We start from the raw sequence: 22,077 nt of genomic DNA on the forward strand, positions 1-22,077 counted from the left end.
TTTTATTTAAAGGGACACTAAACCCAATTATTTTCTTTCATGATTCAGATAGAGCATGACATTTTAAGCAACTTTCTAATTTACTCCTATTATCAACCTTTTCTTTATTCTCTTGGTATCTTTATTTGAAATGCAAGAATGTAAGTTTAGATGCCGGCCCATTTTTGGTGAACACCCTGGGTTGTCCTTGCTGATTGGTGGATAAATTCATCCACTAATAAAAACGTGCTGTCCAGAGTCTGAACCAAAAAAAGCTTAGATGCCTTCTTTTTCAAATAAAGATAGCAAGAGAACGAAGAAAAATGATAATAGGAGTAAATTAGAAAGATGCTTAAAATTGCATGCTCTATCTGAATCACGAAAAATTTGGTTCAGTATCCCTTTAACTATAGTTTAAAAATGCAATATACATTTATTATGTAATTTTCCAACATTTCCTGCAATTTACCTCTGAAAATAATAATTTTCCCAGACTGCTCATAAACTCAAAATACTCAAGTATGCTGCCGTTTGTCTAACGCAGCTACATGCTGCATAGTGTTGGCTAGATAATTTACATCTGGTCTCTGATTGGCCAAAGCAAAGGACATACTGTAAGTGTTCAAGGTGGTTTTCATGGGATGTATACTAGAACTGCTCTATAATAGCAAAGCTCAGCAATTATTACAAGTTTGAATGTTCTTAAAACATTAATAAATATTCATTATAAAATAAATATTCATTAATAAATATTTTATAAAATTTGTTTTGTTTTAGTCTATGGATGATGGATCCAGACGAAGACTGTCGAGGACAGGTAAGACAGTTATTAATAAGCACTGTTTCTTATCATACAATACCATTTTAATGGGTTTTGTTGAGAGAAAAGAAAGCCAAGATGTGTTTACATTGGAAGGGACATTCTGGTCAAAATGTAAATGCACTTAGATAAATTACATCTTTGAATAGAAACACATTTGCAATATACGGTACATGTATTGAAGTTATCACTATTTGATTGTTGGTATTTGTCTCTGCACGTGCATGTGAATCATAGCTAAATATTTTCAGTGCACAAGCATTTTAAATACTGCAGCTGCTCAGAGTGCCACTGGGGTTTCATATCATGTCAGCCATTAACAAACGGAGTCATTGCCAGACAGTACAAGCACCTTAGGCTCTCTGAGCAAGTTCTGTTTTTAAAATGCTGGTGTACGGTGCATACTTAAATACACTTTTTGAAATAGCTATAACTTTTATTAGAAGCATTTTTCCTAAAGAAATGCATCCACGTGGATTCCAATTTTTGCTGGACTGTCCCTTTAAAGCAAGTGGAAAAAAAGTCTGACTTTGTGATCTTGTCTTGCTGATACAGTTTATGTTTTTTTCTTTTACACAGAGTCGGAAAATACAGAAACAATATACAGTACACAGGAAACTATCGTATGTGAGAGTGAAGAGGTGGGTCATTTTAGCACCAAAAGTCTGTGTCCATTAAACCCATTGCCAATGGAGATACATAGTCCAGCACCTCTAAGTCTAAAATAAAGAATATAAAGTCTGATATCTTTATGGTTAGAACATGCTGGGGATTAATCTTTCATGGTTGAGCTAGAGCATTCAATTTTAAAGGGACAGTAATCACCTTGAGATTTTAATATAAAGGGTCAGATAACAAGTGGCGCGCTATTTAGCATTTTTACTCAGGCACATATTTAGACACAAAGGGCTCGCTTCCATTGAGTCGTTAAAAATGGAGCCGTAAGCTACCGAAGTGGCCGACAGCTAAAAGTAATTTACGGCTCCATTTTAGTACCGTTTCCATGGAAATATTTTGCGCATTGCCTGCAGTCACTCTTTTCGTGTAGCTGTAAGTTAACGTTGTGTTAACGCTTCCATCTGACGTTGGATTTCTTGAAAATCAATTAGTTTCTAAGGTAACCCGACCTTACGCTATAGAATTTACGTTTAACGTCAATGCTCCTTACCTGCGATCACCTCTCAAGAAAAATAAAGATACATTTATTTATAATACATATTCTGAACAATAATCAAATACTATTTTTTAATATCATTATATTTACCACTTCATAAATATAAGTAACATTTATTGCTGCCCTAGGTATAGGTCTAGTTTGAATTCTGTAGATATGTTCTTGCATATATTATTATATTTAAATATATACTGATATTTCTATTAGAATATAAGTTCAACTATTCCTAAACATGAGACAACAATAAATATTACTTATAACAATTTATTTCTACATTAAAACACTTACATTACTTGCAAGTTTTGTAATTTCAAAAGAAAATAGGTCTCAAAAAGCCCAATTTTCCTCTTTTACACCTAGTTGAGCTGGGTGTAATATTTCTCAATGTATCGACAGACTCAAACAGTGTATTAACGGTTTGCGCTTTTAAATGGATACCTGGCATAATTTATCGATTAACGGCTTCTATTACTTTCTATGGGACGCGAAGATGTTTTTGGCAGCCAGAGTCCGGCTGCCGATATTGAGGTATAACGCACCATTGGAAACAGTCGATAAATGAAATTGCTTCCGCAAACCAAAATTTGCGCTCGCAAACCGAATTACGGCTCAATGGAAACAAGCCCAGAGTTGTTTATAATTGCATGCTCTCTCTGAATCATGAAAGAAAAAACTTGGGTTTCATGTCCCTTTAAACAGGTCCACTCTCTCATCTCCCTGAGGGCAGTGGCTACAGTAAGAATTTGTAAGTGCTCATTTTGCAAGAAAATAAGTAGGTTGTTGTTTTTTAACACAATCTGTTTCTTTTTAGGTTTAACATATTTGTTTTTAGTAAAGGAGCACTGTTTACTATCCCTTTAAAGAGGAATACTGTATATGATACAAATGTTGTATCATCCATATTTAAAAGCAGAATTTGAAGATGACAATTTAATGTGGGGGTCTGTGTTATTTACTTTAAAAAATTTTGATGTAAAAGCTGTTTAAATTGAATCTAATACAACTACATCAGTTTTGCATTTCTTGTTACTGATGCTCACTGGCTGTATAATGAGCTTTTGTACATTAGCAGGAAGTATCAACCAATGGGTGTTACCAGAAAGTATTCAACTGTTACAAGTTGAAAGTAAATCTTTTTTGCTTGTGTGCTAACCCAACACGCACAAAAAACAGAAGTTACAATGTTGTGACCTTGTTAATGTACTCTCCCATAAACTTCAATAGAGAGAGAAACATGGGGGGAAAATTAACACCCATACTCGTGCACTAACCCTGAATAGCCATGAACCCCCTACTCTAATAACCCTGCCGCATAGCGCACCAAAAACTCCCCAGTACACTATTAACCCTAAATCACTAAACCCCAACATTGTGAATTAACCCACTACACTATTAATCCCTAAACTGCCACAACCCCATCACAAAGTAACCCACTACACTATTAATCCCTAAAATGTCACAACCCCAATCACAAAGTAACCCACTAACATCTAAACCCCTCAAACCTAACACCCCCTAAGTTACCCCAAAACATACTAACCTTATCTTTAAAAAAAAAAAAAAACTTACCTGTAAAAATAATAATTTAAAGGGCAATACCAAGCCAAATGCTGTTTTCAGGGCAATTGTAAGAGTTGTACAGGTAAGGTTAGTATATTTTGGAATATCTTAGGGGGTGTTAGGTTACTGGGTTTAGGTGTACAACACTCTAAAAGTGTGAATATAATCAGGAACGCACACATTTTAGTGACTTTGCCAAAAATTGCAACTATCTTGTTGTATATTACTTTAGAAAATTTTCAGACAATTTTCAGACCAAGCATAAAAATAGTGTGAGGAAGGTATGTGGTATTTTGGCACTGGGCCTTAGGAAAAAAGTTTTAAGAACCCTGCTGTAAAGACTCCAGCCCCTTTGTGAGGCTGTGACAGGAGGTAATGGACACTACACAAATTAATTTAAAAGAAAGAAATAAATCCTTTTTAAAATTATGAGTAACACATATTGCAATGTTTTATTTTGATTATAACCCATTACTTAGAGATTTGTTTATTACAACAATAAAACAGACTGTTATATCTCTTTAACATACAATACCGGATCCACATCCAGCATTTCTAGTATAGATTACTGGATACAGATCATAGCAAAAAACAATGCAGGAAAAATTATTACATGTGATAAAATGTTTCTTTAACATGTTTGCAAATGTTGAAAGGAAATGCAGAATCTAACATACACAATATGGTCAAAAGCATCTGAACACCTGACCATCACAGCTATGTTAGCTTATTGGACATCCCATTCTAAAACCATGGGCATTAATATGGACTTGCCCCCACCTTTGCAGCTATAACAGCTGCCACTCTTCTGGTAAGGCAGTTTTTGGAGAGTTTCTGTGGAAATTTGTGCTTATTCAGAACGAAGAGCATTTATGAGGTCAGACACCTTACAAATTTTTTTAAAAAAAATAGTTTTTCATACTTTTGGCCATTTAGTGTATACCTAGGTATACAGAATAAGAGGAGAAAACATTAAATGTGATTCTTTGTGCCCTGACAGACACCAAAGGAGCGGCCAGAGGGACGGAGAAGGAGATCAAGCAGGTTCCGAAGCAAGTATCTAAAAATGGTGAGTATAGTGCAGTTATGGTGTGGATGGATATTATAGGTGGAAGAATACGAGTACAAGAAGGTGTTAATAAATATCATGTGTGATACAGATGTAAGAGGTTTAGTACAGTAAAGTATTAGTGTGCATATACATGTGTCTGCATTACAGGAGTAGGAGTGTTAGTATATGGGTATTGCAGGTGGAAGATTAGGAGTAAAGCAAGGTGTTAATGTATTTGGATTCACATAATGGGATTTATGTAGGTGTACTGTACTAGAAATCGAGATATTGTAGTGTAACAGTGTGAGTATGTGTTATATGGTAAGAAGTAAGCAGCATAGTGTGTGTACATTAGCAAGTAGGTATAACAGTATACAAGAATTTGTTGCGGCTGCAGGGCTACAAACCTACTAAGTCCTCAAGTAAAGATGGGGGACAGTACAAAGGTGAATAAAAGTAAAAAGGCTTTATTCAAAAAACACTTAAAAGCAAAAAAGAGCCATAGCTCTAACAAACGCTTACACTGACAATAAAGGGGTAACAGTGCAGCACAGCAGACATGTTTCGTGTGTCTTAGCACACTTGTTCACTGCTATGTTATTGCTGCCACTGCTACTCCTATTTAAAGGAACAACACTCTTCAATTAAAAACAAAAAAGTTAACCCCTTAATGTCATATTAGTTTTGAAATATACCGTATTATTGTCAGGCTAAGAGGGCACAATAGAGGGAACAATAGAGGGAACACTGATTGCAGATATATTAACATAAAGATAACAGTGATGATTAGGAAAGTTACCTAAACATAAACCTAAATGAAAATATGTTTGTTTATAAAGCCTATATATATATAAATATGGTCCCTTGTTTTCCCTTTTTTACTGTTAATATTACCAATGTATTACAAAATTTGAAGAAGGAAAAGGAATTAAAGTTATATTGGCTATTCAAACACTGATATTTATATAATTATTCTTTGGTTGTTAATAGTGTAAACCTCTATGTAATGTGATGCAGTTAGGTGTTCAATTAACTATTTTGTTTTATTTACATCCCTGATATTTGTTATTAGGCAGACAAATACATGTCAGCACACAAAGAGAGTTTTCTAATAAATTTTAAAGGTAATTAAATGAAAAAATTAAATAAAAAAATTAACATCACTCTCTTTGTTAATGCCATGTGGATGTCTTGTATTCAGTAGAAAGATCCATTGGGCTTCCTTATAGTCCAGCCTTTGGATCCTATCACCACCCCTTTTATGTGGTGGTACATGGTCAATTGCCTGTATGAACATAAGGGCAGCATTACCGGAATGTTCAGACTTGAAGTGTCTTGCTACTGGGGTAAATATGTCTGGGTCTTCAATGTCCCTAATGTGTTCCTGGGCTCTGTCCCTAACAAGGCGTTTGGTTTTCCCGACATATTGTATATTGCACCCCCTACAGGTCAATAAATAGATGACATGATTCGATTTACAGTTTAGATTATATCTAATGTTATATGTACGGTTTGTTGTTGTGGAAGTAAAGTTCATTCCTTCCACTACATGACTGCAGGTTTTGCACTTTTGTGCCCTGCACTTGAAAAAACCAAATCTTTGTGGGAGCCAAGTACGAGTGTTTACACTTGCTAAGTCAGATGGTGCTATTATGTTGCCAATTGTCTTACTTTTTCTTGCCACATATCTACACCCCTCTACTGCTATATGTTCTAAGCTTGTGTCTGTTGCAAGAATTGGTAAAGATTGTTTAATAATATCACAAATTTTGTGGTATTCCAAACTATAAGGAGTACTGAACACTATTTTACTCTCCCTTTGTTTATTTTGTTTGTTGAAACTTTGTTTATTAGTTTTACGCTTATATATCAAAAGATTTTCCCTGGGAATTTTTTCCACATCTTCCTTAGTTTTTTTCAGTAATGGCAGTGGATAGTTTCTTTGCAAGAGCCTGTCTTCTAATATTTGGCATTGTTTTTCAAAGGTTTGTCTGTCTGAGCAAAGTCTCTTGGTCCTAATATACTGTCCCTTAGGAATTCCTTTTTTAACATGTTGTGGGTGACTAGATTTGTAATTTAGTATAGTATTACCTCCTGTGGGTTTTCTATATACTGAAGTGTTAACAGTTTGTTGTACTGTATCCACTGTGATGTCTACATCTAGAAACTCTATATGATCAAGACTAACATGTGAAGTAAATTTGAGGTTCATATTGTTAATGTTAATGTTGCTAACAAAATCTCTTGCAAGTTCCACATCTCCATCCCACACCACCAGCAAGTCGTCAATGTATCTGCCATAAAAAATTATATGTTCCTTGTGAGGGTTGCTATCTCCATAGACGTGGGCGGCCTCCCACCACCCCATATAGAGGTTAGCGTAGGAGGGGGCAAACTTTGCCCCCATGGCCGTACCACGTCTCTGAAGATAGCAATGTCCCTCAAAAAGAAAATAATTGTGTGTTAAAAGAAATTCTACTGCCGTCAAAAGAAAATAAACAATATCTTTATTATAATTAGAAAAATTATTCAAAAAATATGACAGAGCCTCCAACCCCTGGTGGTGTGGGATAGAGGTATACAATGCAGTGACATCTATTGTCATTAGACAGTATGTTTCTTTCCATGTTAAGTTGTTCATATGTTGAAGGACATCCGTGGAGTCCTTGATATAACTCATCAGGTTTCCAACTAAAGGTTGGAGATACGAGTCTACCAACTCAGACAGGGGTTCTAATAACGAACCCACCCCTGAGATGATTGGTCGGCCTGGTGGCTCTTTGCTGTCCTTGTGTAATTTTGGTACAAAATAAAAAATTGGAGTATAAGGTGTGGATGGTAGTAATGTTTCAAAAAATGACTCTGAAAAAGCTCCTACTTGTTTACCCAGGGTTAAAATATCCTCTAATTTATCCCTAAATTTCTTTGTAGGGTTAAATGTTAGTTTTGTGTAGACATCTTCCTCATTTAATTGTCTGTAAGCCTCTTTGGTATAGTAGTCACGATTCATTATCACTACATTCCCTCCTTTGTCAGATTCCTTGATCACTATCTGCCTGTTGTTTTTTAGAGATTTGAGGGCTAGATTTTGTTCTTTGGTTAGGTTATGCAAATATCTTTCCTTATTTTTGCTAGTTTTCTCTCTCTGTATTTTATCACATAGTTGTTTTAATTTATGTTCTACTGTGCGTTGGAATACATCAATGCCTTGACTTCTGCTGTTTATAGGATAGAATTTGCTTTTTGTCATACTAGGCCTAAAGTGTGGAATAGCCGCTGTGTGTTGCTCTGATATATCTGTGTTGAGCATAGTGGTGAGATCGAAAACAGAACATTGTTCACTGAAAGGGAGTTTACGGGTGTCAATCAAAGAGTCAGTTTGGTTTTCAGTTTGTTCCGCCTCTGCCGTGGCTGTTTGTTCCTGTTCGGCACTGTCCCGACTAAAATGATTTTTTAAAGTCAGTTTTCTCACAAATTTATTAACGTCATGGACAGTGCCGAACAGGTCAAAATGAGTCGTGGGTGCAAACCCCAATCCTAGACCCATAACCTCTATCTCAGTGGCTGTTAAATCATAATCAGATAAGTTTATTACATTTTTTATATATATTTCCTCTGTTGGTTTCGTGTCTGGTATCTGATTCCCCTTCCCTTTCTTCTGTTTACGTCTCCCCCTACTGCCCCTTCTGGTTTTTTTATTTTTGATTTTGTCCCTGTGCGCTGTTCGTTTTTTGACACATTGTCACTGTTATCTGTTGGTACATCTAATACTGACACTGACTCTGTAATCGTTAGTTCTTCATTGGAATCGTGCTCTGAGGTGTCAACATCGTATTCAGTTTCCACAAATTGTACTTTTTTACCTGTGCCTTTTTTTGGCTGAATATCAGTTTTATTTTTGTGAAAACTATACGTAGGACGCTGACCTCTCACACCACTCTGCCATCTATAAACTTTGTTAAACTCATAATCCCTCTTATCCCTTGACAATTTTTGTTTCTTGAACTCCCATAAATCCTTTGTAAATTTTGCCATATTGGCTTCAAACTTATTATCATAGGATTTAAAGTCTTTGTCATTTTGGAACTGTTGTAGATCTTTCTGTACTGTTTTAATAAAGTCTATAGACTCCTTCCTTTGTTCTTTTTTAAATTCTATTAACAGTTCCATCAGGGCAAAAGAACATGCATCCAGGATTTGGTTCCATTTTCTAATAAAGTCCATGTCATGTACTAGGAAGGAGGGGAATTTTCTTATTCTGAGTCCCCTAGGAATTCTCTTTTGGCGTTTATATAAAAGAAATGTTTTGATGTCCAAGTCCAGTTTGATGTCTTTTCTCCTTAATTCGTCCATTTGAAAAAATAGCCCATCTAACGTATTATCATTTTCCAATAGGATTTTATCTACATCCTCATCATAGGCTTGCAAAGTTGCTTCCAAGTTCGTAAATACAAAGCCCTCCTGTGTGTCTGTCATAATAATACAGTAATTTACTTTGGATTTTGTAGGCAATTAAGTGTCACAAAAAAGAATAAGCCTGATTACTAAATATTGTAACAAAAGTCCGTTAAGTAGTAATTAATACTGTCACTTTGATGTATATAACAGTAGAAGTGTAGAAATGCAGCAGGGAGCTAGCGTGAGCGTATTTATATGAGTGTGTGTGTATTTATATGAGTGTGTGTAGTTACATGAGTGTGTGTTTGTGTGTACTTGTGTGCGAGTGAGTATGTGTTTGTGTGTGCACTTGCGTACACCTGTATTTATATGACTGTGTGTGTGTGCTTGTGTGCGGGTGTGTATAAGTTTGTATACGTGTGTGCATTTGCGTGTGCTTGTGTGTGATTGTGTATACGGGTATGTGTTTGTGTGTGTTTAAGTATGTATACGTGTGTGCATTTGTGTGTGCTTGCGTGTGATTGTGTATACGGGTATGTGTTTGTGTGTGTTTAAGTATGTATATGTGTGTGCATTTGTGTGTGCTTGCGTGTGATTGTGTATACAGGTATGTGTTTGTGTGTGTTTAAGTATGTATATGTGTGTGTGCATTTGTGTGTGCTTGCGTGTGATTGTGTATACGGGTATGTGTTTGTGTGTGTTTAAGTATGTATATGTGTGTGCATTTGTGTGTGCTTGCGTGTGATTGTGTATACAGGTATGTGTTTGTGTGTGTTTAAGTATGTATATGTGTGTGCATTTGTGTGTGCTTGCGTGTGATTGTGTATACGGGTATGTGTTTGTGTGTGTTTAAGTATGTATATGTGTGTGCACTTGTGTGTCTATGTGTGTTGCAGGGACTATGAGATTAGCAGGAATTTATTAATTGTGTATTACAGGTGGAAGAGTGGGAGTGCAAACAACTTAATGAGATTGTCCCAATGGAGGATTTAAACATTGATCCAGAACCATACAGACTGATGGAAAAACAGACACTTTATCAGGTGAGACAAGCAGAAATATTAAATAATTGCACCCTTTATATATATATATATATATATATATATATATATATATATATATATATTTAAGTTCTCATTCAAGTGCACAACAGCCATATTTAAAGGGACATAATACTCATATGCTAAATCACTTGAAACTAATGCAGCATAACTGTAAAAAGCTGACAGGAAACTCTCACCTGAGTATCTCTATGTAAAAAAGGAAGATATTTTACCTCACAACTTCCTCAGCTCAGCAAAGTAAGTTCTGTGTAAAAACTTATACTCAGCTGCTCCCAGCTACAGGTAAAAAAAAATGAAGAAATTAACAGCAGCCAATCAGCATCAGCAGTGCTGAGGTCATGAACTCTTTTACGGTGATCTCATGAGATTTCACTTAACTCTCATGAGATTTCATTGTAAACTTCCATAAACTGAATAGGGAAATAAGATGAGAGTGCACGAGGCTCATCCCTTCGGCTGTCCCGGGACAGACATACTGATATGCTGCTAAGAAGTCCTTTACAATGGGATGTGGCTACTGAGGAACTTTTGAGGTAAAATATCTTTCTTTTTTACATAGAGATGTTCAGGTGATATTTTCTAGTCAGCTTTTTACAGCTATACTGCATCACTTTCAAGTGTTTAAACATTTGGGTATTATGGCCCTTTAAACAACAGGCAAAATTACAGAACAGGAACAACTTTAAAGGGACTTTAAATTAAACTTTCATGATTCAGATAAGACATGCAATTTTGTTTGTGATATAGATAGCATTGTGCTCACTCCTGTGGCGTTATTTATGAGTGAGCACTGATTAGCTAAAATGCAAGTCTGTCAAAAGCACTGAGATAAGGGGGGAGTCTGCAGATGCTTATTACAAGGTAAGAAAAATACATATGTGTAAAAACACAAAGAGAGGGCGCTGTTAAGTCTAATAACATCCGTGAGTGTGAAACAAATAAGGAAAGCTATAATCAATATATGCAAACAATACTAACCACTAAGTGCTAATATAAGACAAAAATGTAAATAATATTAATGGAAAGTGAACCCTCATAGATAAATAAATAAGCAAAGTGAAAAAAGTCCATATAATCACATATAGTCCAATGGATCAACAGGAGTCCACAAAATATTTGAACAGGTGAGTTCGGTTTCCAAATCGCCACAATGATGATCCTCACTTCCGATGTAGAACGAATGATACTTTGGCTGAGCACACCAGTGTGCTTGTGGACACGATCTGGTTATCTGAGCCAACCAGCTTGCTCTCTCCCAGGTAATCACAGTGTTTGTTATGCAAAACTGGAGAATGGGTAATAAAAGGATTATCTATCTTTTTAAACAATAACAATTTTCAAGTAGACTGTCCCTTTAAAGTAACTATGTCATACACTCATAACCACAGCACCTCCTGTGTAGTGCACACTGGTACAAGGATACTGTCAGTTCAACCTTAAATGCATAACCACAAACAGCAACACTTTGTAAAAGATGAAATGTACCTTTATTGCCAAAGGTCCATTTAATCTTAAGTTGCAAGGTTTATTTTTGTTTTACCTGAGCTCATACAAAGCGACGTTTCGGGTACCTAGCCCTTAATCATGCATGATTAAGGGCTAGGTGCCTGAAACGTCGCTTTGTATGTGACCCAGATGAATTGGCAATAAAGGTCCTTTTAATCTTTTACAAATTGCTGCTGTTTGTGGTTATGTATTTAAAGTAACTATGAGAAGACATGCATCACATTCACTCATGCAAAATACTTCTTCAGATTCACACAGACCTTTACATAGAGGCATACACTTATAGACATAAACACACACCCATGTGTATACAAGCAGACTTTACACATACATGCATAAACTGTGGATATGTAATAAGTGTATTAAACATTTAGTGTAACATTTAGTTAGATAAGACTGGTTAGTAATGGGTTAATGTTTTTCCTAATAATGACACGTTTCTTTAGAAATAGTACAGGAAAGCTACACATATCAGTAATAAAGGAGACTTGCAGAACTGAGCACTTCTAAAATTTTTAATTAATAAAATATATAGAATATACTCATTATGCATTAAGCCCACACGAAAATAAATTGTGTGTTTGGATCCAGGGGCGGAACTACCCTTGGTGCAGCAGGTGCAGTTGCACCAGGGCCCAAGAGCTGGAGGGGGCCCATAACATCCAGTCTACACATAGTTGTGTGCAGAATATTTACAATCCTAATGCAGGGGAGCCTTTTATTAGAGCTTGTAGGTCCATCTGTCTATCGATCTCTCTCTCTCTCTATCTCTATCTCTCTATCCTAAAATCATTATACAGAGCAGAATGTATATTAATACTTTTGCTTTCTACTGAGTTACCTATGGGGGGACCCCAAAAAAAAATCTTGCACCAGGGCCATCTTTTGAGTAGGTCTGCTACTGTTTGGATCCTACAGATAGATGTACAGGCCAGGAAGGAATGCAATTTCTATGCTTTAAAATGCTACTGAGCTTCCTCACTGGTTTTTATCTAAACTCAGCAATGACAAGCTGATTGGCTCTTGCTTCCTTTATAACAAAGTTACATGTTGTAGACATCAGATATATGCAGACCCTATGATATTGGTCTTAATTATAATTATTTAAACTTATTGCACATATAATTAATTAATAAAACTTTGCCAGCTAATATTTGAAACACTATCAATTTGTTTAATATTTTAATGGCCTGGATTGTACATTTTCTGTATTCAATAGATATTTAATCAGTGCAAACAAAATTCATAGTTATAAAAGAAAACTATAGCAACTATCCTCTTGTAAGAATCATACCACCTGTCGCTAATTAATCACTTAGTGACACTGTGACAGGAATCTAGGCAAAGGGATAGATGTCCGCCCTGCATCGCTAAATGCCGACAGCATACACTATCGACATTTAAAGGGACAGTCAACACCAGAATTTTTGTTGTATTAATAAAAGATAGATAATCCCTTAATTACCCATGCCCCAGTTTTGCATAACCAACACAGTTATAATAATACACATTTTACCTCTGTAATTACCTTGCATCTAAGCATCTGCAGACTGCCCCCTTATTTCAGTTCTTTTGACAGAGTTGCATTTTAGCCAATCAGTGCTCACTCCTCGGTACATTCACTTGCATGAGCTCAATGTTATCTATATGAAACACATAAACTAACGCCCTCTAGTGGTCAAAATGCATTCAGCTTAGAGGCGGCCTTCAAGGTCTAAGAAATTAGCATATGAACCTTCTAGGTTTAGCTTTCAACTAAGAATTCCAAAAGAACAAAGCAAAATTGGTGATAAAAGTAAATTGGAAAGTTGTTTAAAATAAAATGCCCTAATAGAATCATGAAAGTTTTTTTTGGACTTGACTGTTCCTTTAACATTGCACAAACAGTTCTGGTGAACTGCTTGTGCAATGCCGCCCCCTGCAGATTCGCAGCCAATCAGCCGCTAGCAGGGGTGTCACTCAACCCGATCGTATACGATCAGGCGGATTGCTGTCCACCACCTCAGAGCAGGCGGACGAGTTAAAGTGAAGGTAAACTTTGGTGAATGAAAGCCCGTTTTTTAAAAATACTATTAAAAACATGGGCACTTTCATTTATCAAAGTTTACAAATCAGCCATTTTGATTAAAAACTTACCTTTTTTTCTTTTCACAGCCAGAGCAGCTTCCCCCTCCTGGAAATCCTCTCTTCACATGTCAGCAATGACTAATTTGGCTTCCTCCAATCACGGTTTTTCCCCCAGGGTGGCCATTGCCTGAGGCCATGCTGTGATTGGAGGAAGCCGGATTAGTCATTGCTGACGTGTGAAGAGAGGATTTCCAGGAGAGGGAAGCTGCTCTGGCTGTGTAAAGAAAAAAAGGTAAGTTTTTAATCAAAACAGCTGATTTGTATTTGTAAACTTTGATGAATGAAAGTGCCCCTGTTTTTAATAGTATTTTTAAAAAACGGCCTTTCATTCATCTAAGTTTACCTTCACTTTAAGGAGCAGTGGTCTTAAGACCGCAGCTTCTTAACTCCTGTTTCTGATGAGCCAGAAGGCTCGTGCGGAAACAGCAGCATTATTCCATTTTATAGCTTGCTTCCATTCTATAGAATCTAACAGCATTCATTGTACAATTATATGTATGCTTGTGTATGAATCAAATATAATCTATGTATAGTACAAAACTATTTACTGTGAATATAAACAGATCCCCTTTGAAAACATATAGAGGCCTATTCATCAAGCCGTCAACCGCAAATACACTGGAATTCCGCAGCGTAATTGTGGCGAACCTGATTCGACCTATTTATCAAACCCTACAGACCGGTAAAAGTTGAAATTTGTGACGTAACATACAATCCGCCGGTCTTATTCCGACACAGATCGATGCTTATGTCATTACAGATATTCCGAATACAAATTCGCCACTATCTGACACCTTTTGCAAGTTAACAAATTTCTAACAGGTACGCTCACCACTATTCCGGCCCAGCGTACCTGGTTTTCAATCCGCCACCCTGGAGGCCGCGGATGCCATAGGAATCAATGGGAGTCTGAAAGCAGCGAAAGCTCATCATCGATGCTGCCCGATATCCCATTGATTTCTATGGTAGAATAAAAGTTACGTTTACACCTAACACCCTAACATAAGCCCAGAGTCTAAACACCCCTAATCTGCCGCCCCGACATCGCCACCACCTACATAAGGTTATTAACCCCTATTCTGCCGCTCCCGGACCCTACCACAACTGAATAAATATATTAACCCCTATCCCGCCGCTCCCCGACACCGCTGCAACTAAATAAATGTATTAACCCCTATCCCGCTGCTCCCGGAGCCCACTGCAACTAACTAAAAGTATTAACCCCTATCCCTCCGCTCCCGGATCCCACTGCAACTAAATAAATGTATTAACCCCTAAACCCCTGGTCTCCCACATCACTACCACTTACTAAACCTATTAACCCCTAAACCGCCAGCCCCCCACATCGCCATAAATTAAATAAAGCTATTAACCCCTAAACCTAACAACCCGCTAACTTTACATTAAATATTAACTCATCCCTATCTTATAATAAATTTAAACTTACCTTTAGAATTACCTCTTCTTACGACATCTCTTGAAGAATGAAGTTTCCTTTAAATGACGTCATCCAAGATGGCGTCTCTTACATTCCAATTGGCTGATAGGAATTAAGGTGGAAAAAATCCTATTGACTGTTGCAATCAGCAAATAGGATTGAGCTTGCATTCTATTAGCTAATTGGAATAGCCAATAGAATGTGAGCTCAATCCTATTGGCTGATTGGATCATCCAAAAGGATGAAAGCTCAATCCTATTGGCTGATTGCAACAGCCAATAGGATTTTTTCCACCTTAATTCCTATTGACTGATAGAATTCTATCAGCCAATCGGAATGTAAGCGTCGCCATCTTGGATGACGTCATTTAAAGGAAACTTCATTCTTCAAGAGACGTCGTAAGAAGAGGATGTTCCACCCCGGATGTTTTGAAGATGGAGCCGCTCCGCGCCGGATGGATGAATATAGAAGATGCCGTCTGGATGAAGACTTCTGCCCAGTTGGATGAAGACTTCAGCCCGCTTGTAAGTGGATCTTCAGGGGGTAAGTGTTAGGTTTTTTTAAGGGTTTATTGGATGGGTTTTAATTTTAGGTTAGGGAATTTTGGCTGAAAAAGAGCTAAATGCCCTTTTAAGGGCAATGCCCATACAAATGCCCTTTTCAGGGCAATGGGGAGCTTAGGTTTTTTAGGTAGGTTTTTATTTGGGGGGTTTGGTTCTGTGGGTGGTGGGTTTTACTGTTGGGGGGTGTTTGTATTTTATTTTACAGGTAAAAGAGCTGATTTCTTTGGGGAAATGCCCCGCAAAAGGCCCTTTTAAGGGCCATTGGTAGTTTATTGTAGGCTAGGGTTTTTTTTTATTTTGGGAGGGCTTTTTTATTTTGATAGGGCTATTAGATAAGGTGTAATTAATTTAAATATTTGATAATTTATTTTTTATTTTTTGTAACAATGTTTTTCATTTTGTGTAACTTAGTTGTTATTTTTTTGTAACTTAGTAATTCTTTATTGTAGATTTAAATAATTTGAGTAGGGTTAGATTTTTAAATATGTAATATGGTTAATTGTAATTGTAGGATAACAGTTAGGGTAGGTTAACTAGTAGTTTAATGTAATTGTAGGATAATAGGGTAGGTTAATTAATAGTTTAATATAGTTTAATGTAATTTTAGTATAACAGTTAGGGTAGGTTATTTCATAGTTTAATATAGTTTAATGTAATTTTAGTATACTAGTTAGGGTAGGTTAATTAATAGTTTAATATAGATTAATGTAATTGTAGGATAATAGTTAGGGTAGGTTAATTAGCAGTTTAATATAGTATATTTTAATTCTAAAGGTAAGTTTAAATTTATTATAAGATAGGGATGAGTTAATATTTAATGTAAAGTTAGCGGGTTGTTAGGTTTAGGGGTTAATAGCTTAATTTAGTTTATGGCGATGTGGGGGGCTGGTGGTTTAGGGGTTAATAGGTTTAGTAAGTGGTAGTGATGTGGGAGGCCAGGGGTTTAGGGGTTAATACATTTATTTAGTTGTGGAGGGGTCCGGGAGCAGCGGGATAGGGGTTAATAACTTTATTAGAGTTGCAGTGTGGGCTCCGTGAGCAGCGGGATAGGAGTTAATAACTTTATTAGAGTTGCAGTGGGCTCCAGGAGCGGAGGGATAGGGGTTAATAACTTTATTTAGTTGTGCGGGTCCGGGAGCGGCGGGATAGGGGTTAAACATTTTAGTATAGTGACGGTGTTTAGTGACAGGGTATAAATAAAGTTGGGAAAAAGCCGAATAGCAGCGAGATTGATGACTGTTAGTTAACAACAGTCCACTGCTCATCGCCCTGTACTTGGTGCACAGCTTTTTGACTGCTTTTTTTATATATAAGGAGAGCGTATTCAGGTCTGCAGCCGCGATGTTAGGTGAGTGTATTGGTGCCGTTGAATGCTGCATAGTTGACAGCTTGATGAATATCCCTCATAGGGTGTTTTAAATAAATGGTCTCCTAGTGTGCTATTATGCTGACATTGTATGAATTACTGACTAGGTTTTCATATTACTAGAAGCAGTTTGTTGTTGTTCTAATATAATCTGGATACACTTTACACATTGTTGTTTTATTATTAATTTATCTAACCAATATCTTAAAACCTGGTAGCCTCTGTTTGTTGTTCCAGTCATATTAACATTACCTGCTTGTGGAGTGAACATAATTAAACTGATTAGTATCTGTGTGGGGTTGGACACCTCTTGCTGATTATTTTGTAATTTTGTAAATTTGCCTCAGAGTATTACAATATTTATTCATTCTATTTATGATAGATTAATGTAATTGTAGTGTATGTTATCAACTTGGGCAGTACACAGTACTAGCTGTTTTAATTCTACAAGATTGATATTATATTCAGTTTTGTTACATCCCTTGGGGCTTAAAGGGACACTGAACCCAAATGTATGCAATTTTAAGCAACTTTCTAATTTATTCCTATTATCAATTTTTCTTTGTTCTATTGCTATCTTTATTTGAAAAAGTAGGCCTCTAAGCTTCTTTTTTTGTTTCAGAACTCTGGACATCACTTTTTTATTGGTGGATGAATTTATCCACCAATCAGCAAGAATAACACAGGTTATTCACCAAAAATGGGCCGGCATCTAAACTTACATTCTTGCATTTTAAATAAAGATACCAAGAGAAGGAATAAAATTTGATAATAGGAGTAAATTTGAAAGTTGCTTAAAATTGCATGCTCTATCTGAATCACGAAAGAAAAAAATTGAGTTTAGTGTCCCTTTAAAGGGATAGAATGTTCAAAAGTGAAATGTGCATGGGTACGTTCCAGTTTGAAATAGCAGCATTTTTTAAATATACTTCCATTAGCAAAAATGATTCTAGTAAAAGTAATTCAGTGGCATACGCACATATCCTGTGAGGGCCGCGCACCAGTATTCAAGTTCAGTGAGCTGAAGATGGTGTGTATTGTGTCTGTGAAGATTTAATTGTGTCACGTAAGCCACGGCTGACTCTAGTGTTTGAATACTGTTGTATGGGCCCTCGCAGGATATGTGCGTATGCCCCTGAAAAATAGTAATAACTTTTACAGAAGCATGTTTGCTAATGAAAGTAAATAGCTAAAATGCTTCTATTTCAAATTGAAATGCACCCATGCACATTTAAATTTTTACCTTTCTACCCCTTTAACAACACCCCAGTAAATGCGTCCTCCAGCTCCAAGTACAATGCTTCAAACAAGAGGGTACCTCCCTCTAGCCCAGAGTGCTGTAACAGGGGTGGATCAATCCACTCTGCATATGGTAAACATCAAAAGGAGCCGGTGTCTTAAATTAAGATGTCTACCATAGGAATTTGACTACTGCGTCACTTCCGGTGACGTGTAGTCAGCTGCTGGAGGGTTGTGGCGCATGTTTAAGGCACAATAAACAGCGCTCACTGGAGGCTCAACCTCCTACAAACAGCTGCTTAAGGCAGAATAGGTGACAACTTACTTTAGAACACCGGTGTTCTAAAGTAAGTTGTCTACCGCGTAGGAATTCCCGCCTGAACGCTCTGTCCTTCTCTCCATAACACAGATTTTATTTTGCAATAATTTTGAAATAGTTTTTACTTGCTGTATTTAGTTCCGTTTTCGCCGTTCTATACCTTTATAGCAATATCTCAAATTAGTCAACGCTGTACTGTGCTGTATTTTTGTGTTTTCTGAATCATCATTTCCTAAAGCCTCCAATATAATCCTCAGACGTTTTTACCTCGTTATGAATCATCTTCTTGCTTCCACCAATGTCTAATTGATTCGTTTTTAAACAATAGTAGCAACCTGTGCAATAATAAGACTTAATTGTGTAACTTTATTTTGTTTTTAATATTTAAACCCATTAAATTACATAGAAAATGCAATCAAAACAGAGCAATAGCCATGGGACTGTAACGGGAGTTTCGTTTCCAGGAGTTGTTATAAGGACTTCAGTCGGAGCTAATTAGACATTGGTGGAAGCAAGAAGATAATTCATAATGATGTAAAAACGTCTGAGGATTATATTGGAGGCTTTAGGAAATGATGATTCAGAAAACACAAAAATACAGCACGGTACAGCGTTGATTAATTTGAGATATTGCTATAAAGGTATAGAACGGCAAAAAGGAAACTAAATACAGCAAGTAAAAACTATTTCAAAATTATTGCAAAATAAAATCTGTGTTATGGAGAGAAGGACAGAGCGATCAGGCGGCAATTCATACGCGGTACACAACTTACTTTAGCACACCGGTGTTCTAAAGTAAGTTGTCACCTATTCTGTCTTAAACAGCTGTTTGCATGCGCAGAGAGCGCCACAATAATCCAGCAGCTGTTTACACGTCACCGGAAGTGACAAGGTAGTCACATTCCTACGCGGTAGACAACTTACTTTAGAACACCGGCACTTATAGGTGTGTGTCTGTACTTCCCACATTTAGCCACCAATCAGCTATTGGAACCTAGGTGCTGAACTAAAAAATGTTGGTGCCGGCTCCTATGTTTACATTCTTGCTTTCCAAATAAAGATAGCAAGAGAACGAAGAAAAATTGATAATAGGAGTAAATTAGAAAGTTGATTAAAGGGTCAGTAAACTCAGTCGATATTAAAGATAAGTATAAACTCCTATATATACTTAGAATCTAATCGCATAGTGCATTTATCGATAAAATAGCTTCAAACCTGTTTTATTCCGTTTTTATTTTTGCATCCTAACCGTTTCTTTTTGTCCGTTCTCCAACCCCTCCACGGCGTCTCCAATGTGGGCGGTATAGACTTACTCTGTACTTCCCACATGTAAATGATGTGACGTAACTCTATCCTCCCACAAAAGCTCGATCACGCTCGTGTGTATGTCATCTCTACTTCCCTATAATTCTACTGAATATTTATTTTTTGACATATGGGTCTGAAAAATTATGTGTATACATGATAGTATGTGAATCAAATACAATGAATGGATTCATTTGGATAATTAGCTATCAGTGAGATTATTATACCTGTTTATGGTCAGGATGGAGAGCGGATAGATTACTGTTAGCGAGAGATGCGTCTTTACTAGAATCCACTGCGCAATGAGCGTGATCTATTAGATGCAATATTGTAAGCATCGAACGCTTAGCGTGGACGTCTAATTGGGGGCATGCGCAGAACGAAAGCAGGAGAAGATGAAGTCACTGTGCACGCGCTGGCAAACAAGGTAAATAGCTCGACCGATATTAACGTTATTGGGTAAATGTACATTCTTGAATTAGATGAAAAAAAGCAGCGGTAGAGAAGGCAGACTGTGAATACACAAGCGGTACAACTTTCAATCTAAATTAGATAACTAAAAAAAAGGTTTTGCATAATTTGATGAATGAAAGTCTACTTAAATACATGTTGCATATTGAAAAACGGCAATTGAAATTTGGAGTATACTGTCCCTTTAAAATTGCATGCTCTAGCTGAATTATGAAAGAAAAAAAATTGGGTTTAGTATCCCTTTAATAAATAACAATTTCATATCATATTTATATATTTAATGAACTCCAACAATGGAAATTTTGAATGTTGCTCTATGCATGGGAAAGATTTCATATTTCTCTCTCTATAATATTTTCATTTTTACTTGTTTATTTGGTTGTCTGTTACTTTTTTTGTAATAGTAAAGCTTTTTATGTATTGAACCAACACATTTCAAACTACATTTTGAAAAACTGCTCTTACCATAGAACAAACATTCAAAATACAGTGCTATCATATTGAATCAGATACAAAGACAATAGTACAAATGTTAGTAAATGTCAAGTCAAATAGACAAAACTACATTAAAACCTGAATAGTGGTCATAGGGGAAAGACCTTGCTTGAAAGAAATGCTAAACATAAAGTGATGTATATGTTGGCTTTGATAGACAGACACGACTAAACTTCTTTGTTCTTGTTTCTTTTCAGTGCTATGATTTGTTTAATCTGTTGGGTCTTCGCAAGGCCTATGTCACGGGTACAGGACGTCTTGTTGGAGTAGTCTCCTTGACTGAGGTAACCTTCTGTTGTTGTAGCACCATGACAGTATCTACAGACACATTTTATTGCATGGCTGTTTATCATAATTATCTAAAGGAATAGCAACTGTAAATCAGCTTAAACGTCATAATTAGACATTCATGATTCAGACAGAGCACACAATTGTAAACATCTTTCCAATATACTTCTATTATTTACTTTGCTTCCTTCTCTTGTTATCCCTTGATGAAAAGTATTTTTCGGAAAGCTCAGGAGCATCAAAGAACCTAGGTTCTAGATGCTGATTGGTGGCTGTTTATATACACCGTTTGTCATTCACTCATCCATGTGTTCAGTTAGAAACCAGTAGTGCATTGCTGCTCCTTCAACAAACGATACCAAGAGAATTAAGCTAATTTTATAGTAGAAGTAAACTGGAAAGTTCTTTAAAATTTAATGTTCTACCTAGATTATGCATTTCCTTCCCATGTGAAAATGCAGTATACGGCCCTACATGAGACACCCTGTTTTCAGGGTAAAAAGTGGCTTTAGATCATTCCACCAGGAAAATAGAAGTACTTGTGTGCATTATCTAATAATCTCTCCAGCCCCGAGACCTTTAGACCATTGGGCCCTTAATACAACCATTGGGCCCTTAATACCTTGTTTTCAAAGGCGCTAACAAAGACAAAATTATTTAGGATAACATGGGAGCTCAAAACTTAACAGATGACTTGAGCCCAAACAGTGCACTACTGCCCTTTTTGGCTTGCTATTCAAAGTACAGGAAACACCAAACTTTTTAACCAACAACTTGCAATACTTTATGGAGCGTTATTTTTCGTGAAAAGCCTGCGCAAAATAACACACCTTGCGTTATCAGTTGTGCTTGACTTGTCATCTAGGCCTTAGTTTCCCAGGGTCAGTAATACAAAGATTCCATACTCTAAAAAC

The 22,077-nt window shown here is 36.5% G+C and overlaps 1 protein-coding gene across 4 annotated transcripts in view; it reads left to right on the top strand.

The window, feature by feature from the left end:
- The window catches only part of LOC128663841 (chloride channel protein ClC-Kb), a 437,573-nt gene that overhangs the window by 409,707 nt on the left and 5,789 nt on the right, over positions 1-22,077 (top strand). For all 4 annotated transcript variants that reach the window (XM_053718370.1, XM_053718371.1, XM_053718372.1 and 1 more), the window contains 5 exons: positions 757-796; positions 1,379-1,440; positions 4,534-4,602; positions 9,921-10,025; positions 21,073-21,159. In XM_053718370.1, the coding sequence (XP_053574345.1) occupies positions 757-796; positions 1,379-1,440; positions 4,534-4,602; positions 9,921-10,025; positions 21,073-21,159 (363 nt within the window). The remainder of the gene's footprint in view (positions 1-756; positions 797-1,378; positions 1,441-4,533; positions 4,603-9,920; positions 10,026-21,072; positions 21,160-22,077) is intronic.

Source organism: Bombina bombina, chromosome 6 (assembly GCF_027579735.1).
Source record: "Bombina bombina isolate aBomBom1 chromosome 6, aBomBom1.pri, whole genome shotgun sequence".
NCBI classification, from domain to species: Eukaryota; Metazoa; Chordata; class Amphibia; order Anura; family Bombinatoridae; genus Bombina; species Bombina bombina.